The sequence below is a fragment of the Pteronotus mesoamericanus genome, unplaced genomic scaffold (genome assembly GCF_021234165.1).
Source record: "Pteronotus mesoamericanus isolate MK-2021 breed Mesoamerican mustached bat unplaced genomic scaffold, CSHL_Meso_final contig_50, whole genome shotgun sequence".
Classification (NCBI taxonomy): Eukaryota; Metazoa; Chordata; class Mammalia; order Chiroptera; family Mormoopidae; genus Pteronotus; species Pteronotus mesoamericanus.
In genome coordinates this window covers 25950088-25964712 of record NW_026555186.1, presented here as the reverse complement: position 1 = coordinate 25964712, position 14625 = coordinate 25950088, and the positions used below count along the sequence as shown (strand labels likewise).

At 32.9% G+C, this 14625-nt stretch overlaps 2 protein-coding genes across 2 annotated transcripts in view; both read right to left on the bottom strand.

Annotated features, from left to right (window-relative positions):
- Positions 1–7374, bottom strand: part of LOC129074612 (F-BAR domain only protein 2-like) — a 31537-nt gene extending 24163 nt beyond the window's left edge. Inside the window, exons 1-3 of the mRNA XM_054578487.1 lie at positions 7356–7374; positions 5823–5865; positions 3388–3482 (exon numbers count right to left, since the gene is read on the bottom strand). Of these exons, the coding sequence (XP_054434462.1) occupies positions 3388–3482; positions 5823–5865; positions 7356–7374 (157 nt within the window). The remainder of the gene's footprint in view (positions 1–3387; positions 3483–5822; positions 5866–7355) is intronic.
- A 322-nt stretch (positions 7375–7696) lies between these two features.
- Positions 7697–14625, bottom strand: part of LOC129074613 (F-BAR domain only protein 2) — a gene marked incomplete at its 3' end in the record, with an annotated part of 79149 nt that continues 72220 nt past the window's right edge. Inside the window, exons 11-14 of the mRNA XM_054578488.1 lie at positions 14504–14528; positions 9668–9725; positions 9210–9385; positions 7697–7762 (exon numbers count right to left, since the gene is read on the bottom strand). Coding sequence (XP_054434463.1) covers positions 7697–7762; positions 9210–9385; positions 9668–9725; positions 14504–14528 — 325 coding nt within the window. The remainder of the gene's footprint in view (positions 7763–9209; positions 9386–9667; positions 9726–14503; positions 14529–14625) is intronic.

The following is a 14625-nucleotide window of genomic DNA, read 5'->3' as shown; positions in this document are numbered from 1 at the left end:
TATTCCTAATTAAAAATAACTCTCATCAGAGGAGTGGAAATTGAGTGGAATTCAAATGTCCATCATCAGAAGTTACATAATTCAGAAACTGAAGAATATGGAAGGGAAGAAATATATTTCAGTTAAATTTTATCAGTTTACAGATGTATAACGTTAAAAATATAGGGCCTAAATATATATACAAGGGGAAGTAAGAGGTAAAGCCAAAGACCCCTGGTCAGTGAAAGAGGATTGCAAACATGAAAAGGAAGAACATGGAAGTGGTAGGAAGCGACCCAATGAGAAAAGGTAGTCACACAGGAGTGAAAGTAAATGCCATGGGGGTTATGGAATTATTTAGAAAGCACACTGTATGAAGGGAGAAAAGATGTGAGCAACTTTTAGGTTGCTTGAAGAAAACAGTAGGAAGCTGGTAAGAAATCAAGTTTAGTTTCTAAGGCTGCTGCCCTTTCCCAGTAAACAGCAGGCCTTTCATGCTGCACTCCTACTTAGGCTGTGCACTAGGAGGTATGAGCACCAACCTGAGGACCATCTCCCTGCCCTGTGCTATGTCACATTTACTTTAAAGATACATTCATTATCAATGAAACCAGCATTGACCAATACTCCAGTTATTTCAAACCTGTGGGACAGCCTAACATAACAGACATTTATACTTTAAAACTTCATTATTGATCAATCAAGTTGGCCTCTCCAAATGGCATTCAGACTGACTCAAAACCGAGATTCGTAGAAATGTTAAGTTCAAATAATCAGAAGTTGCTGTTTGGGGAAAGCTGGTAAAACTGTAAATAAATCTATTAATTATAAATTAACAATATATGTTATAAATGAATCTATCTGCATATGCCAATTACGTACTGCTTTCAGCAGCTTTTGAAGGAGATTACTATAATTATTTATAAGCTTAAGTGTTTTAATTGTGTGTGGTTTTTTTGGTAGTAGTAGTGATGTTGATAGTGGAGCTCACGTCCAAGAAATGTCTATCAAATGCAATATATTAAAAAATAAAAACAGGCTCATAAAGTATAAAAACATAGGAGATAAGAGCTAATTTACATCTGCCCTCTGACAATGCCTAGGGAAAATAGGTAAGGCATCTTCCCCACACCATTCTTTATCTGAACAACAAAAAATATTAATCTAGACTCCAGAAGCAACGATGATGATGCAGAAGAAAAATCAGTAGCATTGTTAGCTTCTTTTGTCATTAATTTTTTCAGGACATGTGATATTATGGCAAAGGCCACTCTGATCTTCAGAGATGCAGCTATTGGTAGATCTCTCAACCAAAGCATCAGGAAACTTAAAAAAAAAGATATTTTCAGCTTTCTAGTGCAATCTCTGGAATGCTGTCCGAGCTCCACTGGAGACATGAACTTGTAACAAGTTCATCAATAAAGGAAAGTCACTGATTTTGCAACCATGTAACAAAAGGAAACTTATTTGTGCTCTCTGGTGGTACTATTAATTACTGTGTAAAAATAATTATCTTTCAACATCACTAATATTCTTTGAATGCCAAAATAATTTATGGCATTATTTTCCAGACTATATATAGGAAGGTTAAAAATGCAAACCAAAGTGAATTTTAAAACTAGCAGAAGGTTAACAAGTATTTTATATCTTAGCTACTAAATATCAAATGACCACTGAATGAAAATACATCACTTTTTTACCTGAATTGAAAGTGGTATGGGCAAAACATTCTTTAGACAGGTAGCAAGAGGAAAAGAGAATGCTTTCTTGAAAATAAAGAGACTGTGCTAAAGAAAATAGTGAGAAACAAAGGATAGAGTTATAAATATAACTAAAGCCTCTGTGATACCAATGTAAATTTTTTTATTAAAGATTTGAAAAAAATTCTTAAAGAATATTAACAAAACTGAAAAAACACTGCTCAGGCCCTAAATACAAAACCACCATTCTGACATTCTTACCAAACAAACAAGGGACCCTATGGACAACTTCAGTTTTTCCTCTACAATTCTACCTTCCTTATACAACCTACTGGTAAAGTTCTTTTATAAAACTAATTAGTAACAAATGCTCATTGAGAAAGGCTATGATGACACTTCTGAATATGTTTACCTATCTATTGACTACTTCTTGCTGTTTTACAAGGATTAGATACGGATCACTTTCCCTTCAAAATTACAAATTGTTTCAGGTTAAGTTGCTTAAAATACAATTAAAATTATTTTTAAAATATTAGTTCCTAAAGTCTAATTTTTAAATACTAGTGTCTATTTTATTATTAATAGTAAAATGTTTCAACAAGGCTGTTTGTTTTATTAATCTACCAGAGTACAAAAGATTTTAGAATTAGTAAAATCCAAGTTTGAATCTATGCTTCATCATTTCCTAGTTACATGATCTTTGAAAAGATCTACCTGACCATCTCTGAGCTTTACTTTTTTCATTTATAAAATCAGGACAATGAAGTTTCTTTCTCCATTTCTAAAATCCCCAAGAAAGCTGAAGATCAACTTAAAACAGTGGTTTTATTTTCTTGCTTTGACCAAGCAGCGGTTTTATTAAACATGCATTTTTGATGCCTGCTTTGAGTGTCGGCAAATGGGAATTCATATTTTGAAAATAAGAGAAACTTAATATACTCCTGCCAAAACAATTAAAAAGCATTCATCAAGTCCTTTCAGACACTGCTTGGGAAGTGCTAAAACCTTTTTGGAAAGCAGTTTAGGAATAAGTATCAATGAATATATCTTCTGATTCATAAATCTTACATTGATAAATTGTTATAAGGATATTATGAGCCCTGGCTGGTGTGGTTCAGTGGAATGAGTGCCCCCTGCAAACCAAAGGGTCACTAGTTCAATTCCAAGTCAGGGCATATGTCTGCATTGTAGGCTAGGTCCCCAGCTGAGGGCATATGGGAGGCAACCACACATTGATGTTTCTCTCCCTTTCTCCCTCCCTTCCCCTTTTTAAAAATAAATAAAATCTATTATAAAAAGGATATTATGAGATGTGCACAAAATTTTTTATATTTATGAATGTTCACAGTAGTGGAAAATTAGATGAAACTTAAATGTCCACCATGAAAGCACTGGTTACATTAATGCACATCTATACAGCTAAATTTTTTTTATACACATCAATATGGGAATGATGCTCAGAAATAAATATATAAATGAAAAAACACCCTGTTGATGTTTGATAAATTTTAACTGTTTAAGCCATAGGGTCTTTAAACTAAGTTAACAAAACCAGTATAAAATTACTGTTATCTGGCAGTATGATCAGAAGACATGTTTAAAAAAATTTTTGATTATTAAGTACAATAAGTAATGAATAAATCAACTAGAAAAAGTTACTTCTGAATTTCACAGTTTAAAATATATATGCAAGTATACATATATTTACCTGATGATGATGATGAAGTTAGTGAAGCTGAAGATGATGAATCAAGAGATGGTCCAAACAGAGGGTCCCATGCAAGTAAATCACTGGTCCCTTTCCTTCCACAGTATTTTAAAAATAAGCGTTTTAATAAAGGAATATTTTATTAGTCTAAAATCTAGTCATTTATTATTTCACAGAATTATAACAGCTCAACATATATGATTAAAAAGTTTGATGTTCTGCCAATGGAATATGTGCAAAATCTTGTTAACCCTTTTAAGCAGAAATCTACAATAACATTATATGAAAGTGACAGGGAGAGGGTAGAAGATAAATCCCCACTTATCAATCCTTGTTATTCTTAACAATCCTAGGGGCTCTTAGAATGGGAATACTGATTTCAGCTTTACGAATGAGAAAACGCAGCACAGTCTCTAAATGAGCTGCCTAAAAACACATGGCTACTTAATTCTACAACAATTTCAGGTGTTAAGCGATATGAAATCAGAGAGAAATTTTATAAGGCAATGCTTATTTTAAAAGAAAGAGGGCAAAGGATTTTTTAAAAAGTACTTTCTCATGTACACAAGTAAGCCCAACAAGTCAATATAAACCTCAAAGATCTGCTCACTGCAGTAGACGATATAATTACCTCAGTGAGCTCCCTGGGTAAATTCACTGCCCGAGCCCATGAGGCAGTGTGATGAAATTTATCTGGTTCCGACATGCCTTTTTATGAGATATAACCATGACTATGGACAAAATCATCAAGGGGATCAACATTTCCAGTTTCAAAATAAACTCAACATAATGTATAACCAAAGATTTTCCTCCACTGACCTCTTAAAATCCACTGTACTAGTTACTCTCTGGATTTTTACAAAGATATATGAATATAATCTCTAGGATCTTGAAGCACCTGACCTTAGCAACCACCTCTTTTTTAAATTATTTTTTCCCAGCTGTACTGAGGTATGCTTGACAAATCAAAATCGTATGTATTTAAGGTATTAAAAAAAAAGAAATGAAATCCCATTAAAACAATATTTCAAAGCAGTGGTCCCAACCTTTTTGGCACCAGGGACCAGTTTCATGGAAGACAATTTTTCCATGGACTTGGGAAGTGGGCAGCCGGAGGTGGGGCGGGGGTAGTGGGAGACAGGAGACAGGAGGTGGAGCTCAGGCAGTAATGACAGCAAAACTTTGCTTGCTAGCCCGCTAATCACCTCCTGCTGTGTGGCCCAGCTCCTAACAGGCCACAGATCAGTACTGGTCCACAGCCTGGGGGCTGGGGGCCCCTGTTTTAAAGTATCAAACTGCCATTATTTTTAAAAATATTTTTTCAAAATCTTAGAAAACAGAACCACTAGGTAATAAAAATGTTACAATGATCTACAGGCACCTACATGGACATACACATTTTGCATGATAAAGTGTAGCTAGAATTACAATTGCATAAACGATTCCTAGTTTTGAAACATTCTACAACTTATCTTTAGAAATGGTAAATCAATTGAATACCACCACTATACTCAGTTCGTGTCTAGCTTGGAAAGTATGACATAATTTTAAACTATCCATTTATTAATTACCCATTAATTAGGCCTACTTTTACTCATGCAAAAACATTAAAAGAAAGTATTCTTAATAGATACAGAAATGAAAAAGGACCCTTGCAGCATTGGCTTAAAATATTTTCTCTTTTTAACAGCTGGCATGCCTTTTAGCCCTCTCCTTTTTCAACTTGAGACACGTCCTCATTTTGAAGCTCATGAAGTATAGTCTATTTTGTAAGGTCACAGCCAAAATTGAGGGGGAAAAGAGAGAAAATTTCCATGAGAATAACCAGTTGAGGTACAGATATGTATAAACTTGAGATACTATCATTTATTTAGAAGCAGTCAGGCCATTAAGGCCAAATACAGTTGAATGGTTTTTTAAAAATTGTTATAAAAAAGAATTATCATCAAATGATCAATGAAAAACTCCACAGGGCACCTGACAGCTTAAGAAACAGGATAATTCACAACACCCTCCTGGAATTGAAACTGCAGAGATAATAAAATGCTAGAAAACAGGAAGAAGGATACTTAGAATTTAAAGGTTGGGAGGAAGGAAGAATAAAAAGGTGGAGGAAACAGGAATTTTAGGGCAACCTATTGTGTATACAACTATAATAGTTATCATATCATTATCCATTTGTCAAAACTCACATGATGTATATATAACACCAAGAGTAAACCCTAGTGTAAACCATGGACCTTGGGTGATAATAATGTGTCTATGCAGGTTTATCAATTACAACAAATGTGCTATTACACTGGGGGAGCTGAGCATATGTAGAGGCAGAGAGTATACACAAAAACCCTGCACCTTCCACTCATTTTTGCTGTGAACTAAAATTGCTCTAAAGAAATAAAGTATTTGTTAAAAAAAAATTTAAACATGGGACTTACTCATTGGATGCAGCAGATGGTTTCGATTTTGTTAACTCTTCACCTAATTAAAAATTATCTCATTACCATAAACAATTTTATAAGTGTGGAATTAATAACAAATATAACAAACAATTGTGAAGAAAAATAAGCTTTTAACAAGTTTTCTATTGTGAAGAATCTTAAAATAGCTGAAATTCTTCTAACTCTTTACTTCTTCTAACATCTTTTGTAAGAAATGACTTAAGTCAAATCAACTAACCTCTCATATTTATTAAAATAAAATGGCTGTTCAAAAGAGAAAAACGTGGGCTGCAACTTTAAAAATTAGGACAAATGTTTAAATACTTACATAAGTAACACTCAAGAATTTTTAATTGATGAATTATGAAAGCATTTTTCAAATTCTAAGAATATTAGTGATTATTATATTGGTCAAAAGTAATTACCAACTTCTTCAAGGATCCTATCTTAAAAAATTAAAATCTGTAAAATAACCTAGGTTAACAGTCTCTATAAGATAGTCTCTTTTGCTCTCTTTTGCATTTGGAACATGAAACATTTTATAAGCAACTAGTACACATTGGAAAACCATCAGTAATGCAAAAGTCATGTTGGTTCATAAGCAATTTTCCCTGTACCTCAACGTTTTGCATCATCAAGCAATAGCTGATGAACACAAAATACATCGACATGGGTAACTACAACAAACTACAAGGAACACCACCCTGTACATGATGCCCATTCACACCACATTCTCCCATGTGGCCCAGTTTAGCGTTTCCCACAAAGTGCTTATTGTGCTGCCTTCCTCCATCTTTTTGCATTTTGCCCTCATCTCTGTAAGTCGATGGCCCCCCTTTATCCTCATTTTCTTCACCTCCTTTATCAAGCAACTCACCATTTCTTTTTTAAAAGTAAAATACTGAATTTTGTTTGGTATTTTTATTATAAATTTAATGGTTCTTCTTAATTGAGCTAGAATTTTTATTAGGGTTGATACTAAAGTTTTTATCACACATTGTGTTTACAAAATTTTATTGATTTTGAATGTGCTGCCTCAATTTTTTCCCCATAACCCTTGTTATTTTTATGCATGATTCCGTATAAGGTATTAACAGCCCAAAATGTTTTTGATATAATTAAACTGTTATAACTAAAAACCATATAATAGAAATTGCAATTGTGACATGACTTAAAAATAAGTAAAACGAAAGATTACTCATTTTATAAATGCCTTCCAGCACATGAGGCAGAGTTATGCCAATTAAATAGTTAACATTTTTAATCAGATGTTACTCTTTGGTGTTGCTGATTTCTAAAGAAATGTAGTAGTCAGGTATTAAAGAAGCTGAAGGCATGTCTCAAAGCTAAAAGAGATAATATAAATAATTTGCCACCTGTTATAAAGTAAGTATCCATTTAGTCTGCTGTTGTTAAGGTTCATAATGAGAAAAGCCTATTTTTATACTACATATGTAAGGCCACAAGCTTAGCAAATTGTCTGATAAATTTTAATATAAATAAAATAACCAACTTAAATGTCAAACTTACTAGACGAATTCTGATTCATCTGCACCTAAAACGGAAATATAAAAACTAAGTGACATTAAATAAATTCATTTGGTAATGAAATATTTCATAAAATGTTAATACTGGCAACCTAAACTTTAAATTGCTTTTAGTAAATCTGCCCAATTGTAAACTGTAGTTACATGAAAAGATATACAGAAAAAACTTTTGGTAGTTTATGTTTTATAGTTAAAAAACACATGTACTTTTAACATTCAATAAAATGTTTTTAAATATTAAACTATTAAATATCTAAAGCAACTTACTATGACTTGCTAATTTATAATATTTAATGCAAAATATTTTGAAAATTACTGTTCAAACATTACTATTTTTTTTAAGGTCAAATAGATAAAAGCGTAAAATCTTGCACTTACTGGGCTGTGTCTCTAGCAGTACATGGAAAAAGAAGAGAGAGAGTGGTTTTTTTAGAATTTAAAATATCACTATTTTCCATTTTCACTCACCAAAAAAATAAAAAGAAATTATATTTTCCAGCTCTAATAATTTGTTTTTTCCCTTCTAAATCATATCTAAAATCTATATACCTTAAAAAACATACATTGTTGGAGGAGAATACTTAAGCTAGATATGCAAACTGGACAGCGAAATACACTCACGATATCCTCTTTTCACACCCAATATTAACAATTAACAATTTTATGACTATCATGTATTTTCTGAAAATGAAATTAATACATGTTCACTGTTTTTTTTAAACAAATACAAAAGAATAGCACAAAAGAGAAAATTTAAAACCATCAATGAGCTCACCACCCAGATAACTGCTTAACATTTTGATGTATATTCCTCTAGGTTTTTATTTACTTACAAATATATTTTAAATTAGTTATGCTTAGACAATAAAAATTTTTAATGGTTTCACAAAACTTTCTCCTTCATATATATATACCATAAGTTAACCCTGACGTTAACTAATAATGATAGAACAGAACCTCATTTCAGCAATCTGTCTTTTTGGTGGAAAAAATAATCCTAAAATTAAATCCTAAAACTGAATGGGAGAAAAAAACTTTTATCCAAACAAATACATACAGACTACTTAAAATATATAATCAAATAACAATATGAAATGGTGAGCACTTTTATTCTCCATTATCAAGGAGAACAGTTTTAATATCAAACATGTACAGACACACTATCATTCTAAAGCATACTTTTCCCCCGAGAATTTAACATTTTTGAATTTAGACTATGGCATTGATGGAAAGATGTATTATGATTTTTTCTCCCTAAAAAGATATTAAGTATGGTATCTCAAAACTGAGAAATTAATCACTATAAGAATTTTTATGTTTCCCTTTCCTTCTATGAAAAGTTAAAAAAAAGTTACAGTGACAGACCGAAAATAAAGCAAAGATATCATTTAATCTTTAAATTCATTTTTACAGAATTCCCTTCTACATGGAGTTCACAAAACATGGGACAAAAACTTAAAAATTTGATGAGGAAAAGATTAATACTGCCAGTTCACAAAATTCTGCCTGAGTCATACAGAACTATTTATAAAATACAACAAATGGTAGAAAAAGATTTTCCTTTGCTTCCTTTGTAATACACTTTCAAAAGGAAGCAAAACTAGGTCAAACTTAGAAGTTCATTTGACTATATAAAAATTATAAACTATATATCTCAATAAGGCTAAATAAAAAATATATAAATATTTCGTTATCCAGCATGCTTAACTACTGCTAAGTCATATATCACTTTTTATTATTCTGAAAATTAACCAGATGCAGGTAGACATGGTCTTTAAAAACAACAGCAGAAAGACTTGTATGTAACAAGTACACACTTGCTCATTTTTTTACTTACAGATATTGCTGGGGAGAGTGTTATATTTCCAATAGACACTTTTAATTCATCCAAGGAAGCCATTGTATGATGTGAGTTATTTGGATGCATAGGTTTGATTTCTATCCGATACTTCTTTGGTTCTTCATCTTCAGAATCAGAATCACTAGATGAGTAGAAATGGTTCTCTTTGGTATGTGAGTATCAGTTAAAGAATTTAGTTTTTAAATTGTCTTAATGCATAACCAATTTTCACACATTAATAAAAAGTAACAAAACCCTTTAACAGATATGGTAGACTTTAATAGAAATGTAACTACTAACTTTTGTTAATAAAGACATGTCAAATGAAGGATATGGGGTCATTTTATTAAAATTAATTAAAAACTTGAAGATTCTTTATTAAATAACAGAGTAGTTTAACTGTCTACTTATAGGACAACAAAATCCATAAAAATATTCAGATGATAAAAGGATATCATTCTGATTTGCTTCTGGTTTTATACTATAGCCTTCTTCATCTACATCAGGAATGTTCTATGGGAAGAAGGAAAAAAAAAAACAAACTTTACTGTAATGATGGCTCCAAACTACAAAAATATTAAATAGCAAAACAGCCTTAACTATTACTGAGGGGCTATATCACTTATCAAGTGTTAACAGGTTAACAAAATCCTAACACTGTGGGGAAATTACATCTTTTAGTTACTTAACATCAAATCACACTCCATTCTTCAGAAGTCTGAGGTAGAAAAGCATTTCAAAATAAAACAGAAAGCACACTGAAAAATATAGAACAGGTATTCATGTGAAATGCCAGCAATTCTGTGGACAGATTTTCACAGTAAAGAAAAAAAGCATGAGACTGCTGGTCAAGATGGAGGTGTAGGTAGACACAACTATAAGGGACCACAAATAACCTCAAAACAAAAAACATCCAGAACTGCCAGATAATCAAACTGTATGGAAGTCCGACAACCAAGGATTTCAAGAAGCCAGGAAGGAGGGCCAAAGCTGGGCAGAGAGAATGCAGTATGGTGGCAGCGAGGCAGCTGGTGCAATGGGCAGTCCCACATTCAGGTGTGGTGAATAACACTGGGAGGGATGCCTTGGGAGTTAGCGATCCCAGGCCCAGGACAGACCACAAAGCCCAGTTTTCCAGTGCCAGGAAAATAAAGCCTCATGACTTCAGTCTGTAAAAACCAATGGGGATTGAGGTGGCAGAAGAAACTGCCAGTCTCTCGTGAGAGGCCGTTTAAAGGGCTCACATGGTTCTAGAATGAACATAGACCTACCTACTCTGGGAACCACCACCTGGGGGAGGCTGCTGGGGTGGTGCCAGTCACATACAGGAAGGGGGTGAAATGACTAGAAACAGTGTGAGGGCTGAGCAAGCCTTAGCTTCATCATACCCTCTCCAATCCCTCCCCCACATACAGAGCCACAAAACAGTGCAGCAGGTTGCCCAGCCCTGGCAAAAACCTAAGACTCCACCCCATACAACTTAGCAAGTGCACTAAGACAGGGACTCAAAGAAGCTCTACTTAATACACAGATACAAACAAAGGGAGGCTGCCAAATCAAGGAGACAAAGAAATATGGCCCAAGTGAAAGAACAGAACAAAGCCCCAGGAAAAGAACTAAGCAAAATGGAGATAGCCAATCTATCAGATGCAGAGTTCAAAACACTAGTGGATAAGGTGCTCAGAGAACTCACTGAATATGGCAAAAGCTTAAGGGAAGAAATGAAGGCTACACTAAGTGAAATAAAGAAAAATCCACAGGGAAACAACAATGAAGGGAAGGAAGCTGGGGTTCAAATCAGTTATTTGGAACATAAGGAAGAAATGAACAATCAACCAGAACAGAATGAAGAAACAAGAATTTTAAGAAATGAGGAGAGAATAGGAAGACCCTGGGACATCTCCAAAAGTGCCAACATCCAAATCATAGCGGGGCCAGAAGGAGAAGAGGAAGAACATAGCATTGAAAACTTACTTGAAAAAAATAATGAAAGAAAACTTCCCTAATTTGGCGAAAGAAGCAGACATACAAGTCCAGGAAGCAGAGAGTGTCCCAAGCAAGTTCGATCCAAAGAGGACCACAAGACACATCGTAATTAAACTGCCAACAGTTAAAAATAAAGAGAGAATCTTAAAAGCAGCAAGAGAAAAGGGGAGCGTTACCTACAAAGGAGTTCCCATCAGACTATCAGCTGATTTCTCAAAAGAAACTCTACAGGCTAGAAAGGACTGGCAAAAAGTGTTCAAAGTGATTAAAAGCAAGGACCTACAACCTAGATTACGCTATCCATCAAAGGTATCATTTAGAATAGAAGGGCAGATAAAGTGCTTCCCAGATAAGACAAAGCTAAAGGAGCTCATTATCACCAAGCCATTATTATATGAAATGTTAAAGGGACTTTATATTAAGAAAAAGATCAAAACTATGAACACTAAAATGACAACAAACTCACAACTACCAACAACTGAATCAAAACAAACAAACAAACAAACAAAGGAAACTAGAACAGGAACAGAATCATAGAAATGGAGATCACATGGAGGATTATCAGCGGGGAGGGGTAAGGGAAAGAATGGGGGGAAAGGTATAGGGATTAAGAAGCATAACTGGTAGGTACAAAATAGACTCGGGAGAAGTTAAGGAAAGTATAGGAAACAGAGAAGCCAAAGAATTTATATGCACGACCCGTGGACATGAACTAAAGGGGGGAACTACTAGAAGGAAGAGGGGTGCCAAGTGGATGGGAGGCAAAGGGGGAAAAATTGGGATAACTGTAATAAAATAATCAATAAAATATACTTTAATAAAGAAATAAAAGCACAAGACTGGGGAAGGGCAGTGATGAAATCATAGGACAAGTAAATGGAAATAAATAAAGTATATATTTTTTAAAAATAGAAATAAAAGACTACCAAGAAAGTTAAAACTACACTAAAATGCTACTTTTACTCTTGAGACTGGCAAAAATTCAAAAGCTTCAAAAATACCCTCTGTGGGCAAAGCTGTGGGGATATGCACCCTTATACTTTGCTGGTATAAGTACAAAATACTGCAGGTCCTTGAGTAAGTTCGATTTGTTATAACACTGACTAGATCCCACAGGAACTTAATTCTTGTTTATATCAGTTTGCTAGCTTATGGCAAAATTGGCTTAGGTATATACAGTTTCACTTAAAGTCACAGAACCTATCAACAAGGTTGAGGATTTACAGTAGTACAATCCCTCCAGAGAGAAATTTAACAATATCTAACAAAGACATGTATGTGTTTACTCTTCCATCCAGGAATTCCACTTTAAAAAATTTACCCCAAAAATATACTCCAACAATTTAAAAATATATACACAACAAAATTATTCATCAAAGATTATCTGTAACTCAAAATTATGGGAAAGTACTTAAATATCCAAGCATAGTTGAATAAACTATGATATATACAAAAACCAAGAGTAGTATACAGCTATTAGAAAAAAACATTTTTACGATCTGCTATGGAGTGACTTCCAAGAAATACTGCTAACTTAAACAAAAAAGTACAAAGGAACATATATAGTATAGTATCTTTTAAGAAAGAAAAAAGGAAAATTAAAAAACATAAGCATATCTGCTTATCTTTATTAAAGAAAAAACAGTGGAAAGATAAATCAAAACAAAGTTGGTCATGTACAAGGCTGAGTGATGAAAAAGAAGGAATACAAGAAGTGACACTTCTCAAAGCGTGCCTTGTCATTAGGTAAAAGAATATTTCTACTTTCAGAACACAGTATTTTCATTCTAATTTACATCAGAATGAGATTACTATTTTGACCATTTCTTAGGTTTAGTCACCATTTTTATTTCTCTTAATGAAAATTGCCTGTTTTTATCTAATGCTCTTTTCCTAACTGGGCCTTTGCTTTCCTTTTATACTGATTTGTATAAAAACTTTACAATAGAAAGTAATTAGCCCCTTATTACATGTCTTGTAAATACTCTCTGCCCATTTATCTTCAGTTATTCAAATATTCTATGGGATATTTTTTATAATTTTATGTTTTTTATTATTTCAACACAAATTTATCAATCATTTCTCATATGGCATAAGAATTTTGTGCCCTGTTTAAAAGCCTGTTTCCTAATTCCAGATATGTACAACTAAAGTTCAAAATTGGTTCATACTGATCATTAAAGAATAGTATCAAATGAGCTGAGAGAATTAGAAATGTTTTATTTAGGGAGTATATATAAAATAAAACATGAAGTACTAAAGGAATTTATGCAAAGTTGCAATCATCAAGCAAATGTTATACATAGTTAATTCAGAAGTAAAATGCATGAGTACTAAAAGAACACATCTGTTGGCTTTTAATTAATAAACCAAGGGTATCAAAGCAGCAACTGGTAAGGTAACTGTTTTAACTCCAAAAACACTCTGGTGATTCCTAGAGCTCACTAGGAGTCTATTTCATTATTTTCATTATAAATTTATTAACAAACCTTAGTTTTCTTATTTTAAGCTGAAATATAAAACGAAGTACTTAATTTTATCTTAATACAAAACACAATGTTTCACAAAATAACTAGTTCTTTATTTTGGTATACCATTATCCAGTAAAAGATGAAACTCTTTTGGGGCCAAAAGAAACAATAGTTATGCAAGCAAAAACAATAAGCAGAGGAGATGAAGAGCTTGACTACTACACTTATCAACATGACCAGTGTTTGAGGAGCTATCTATCTACATGCTACTTATACCATTTGGTAAATCGACTCTTCTGTTGTAACCACAGAGCTCCATTTGATATCTTCTTTAATTATATATAAAGAAATATATTTAAGGAATAAAAACAAATTTTCTTTAAAACAAAATAAAAAGCACAGGAAAATACTAACCATTTTTTCTAAAATGCCAATCTCTTAAATAAAACTTAAGTACATGAACAGATAAAGTACTATTTTTAATAGATCTAAGACTAAATTAGTAAGAGCACCACATTTTAAAAAAAAAGTATGCAGATCTGAGATCTGGCATATTTCCCAAGAAAAAGCAATATGCTGTGGCACCACTCCAATTTTAAAAGTGAAGTGTCCACTAGGCAAAGGTAGTTAGAAACACCTTATATTTAATAGGAAAGCATCTGGCAATATAAAGCCAGAAATGCAGCTGTAATATAATTTTAATAATGAATTTACACCAATATGATTAATATTTTTCTTGGAAAGATATGTAAACAATGCAACCCAAACATGTTGGGTATTTCCTAATGAAAGTGCCTAATTTAAATTATTTATATCAAAGTAAAATCTACTTACAAGTGAATCTGCATCAGGGCATTCCCTATTAAAACAAACAAAGTATTAGAAATAGTCAACTATTAGAACTATCTGATAATAATACTTTATTGGAAGTATTCACCTTGGTATGTAAGTATAAC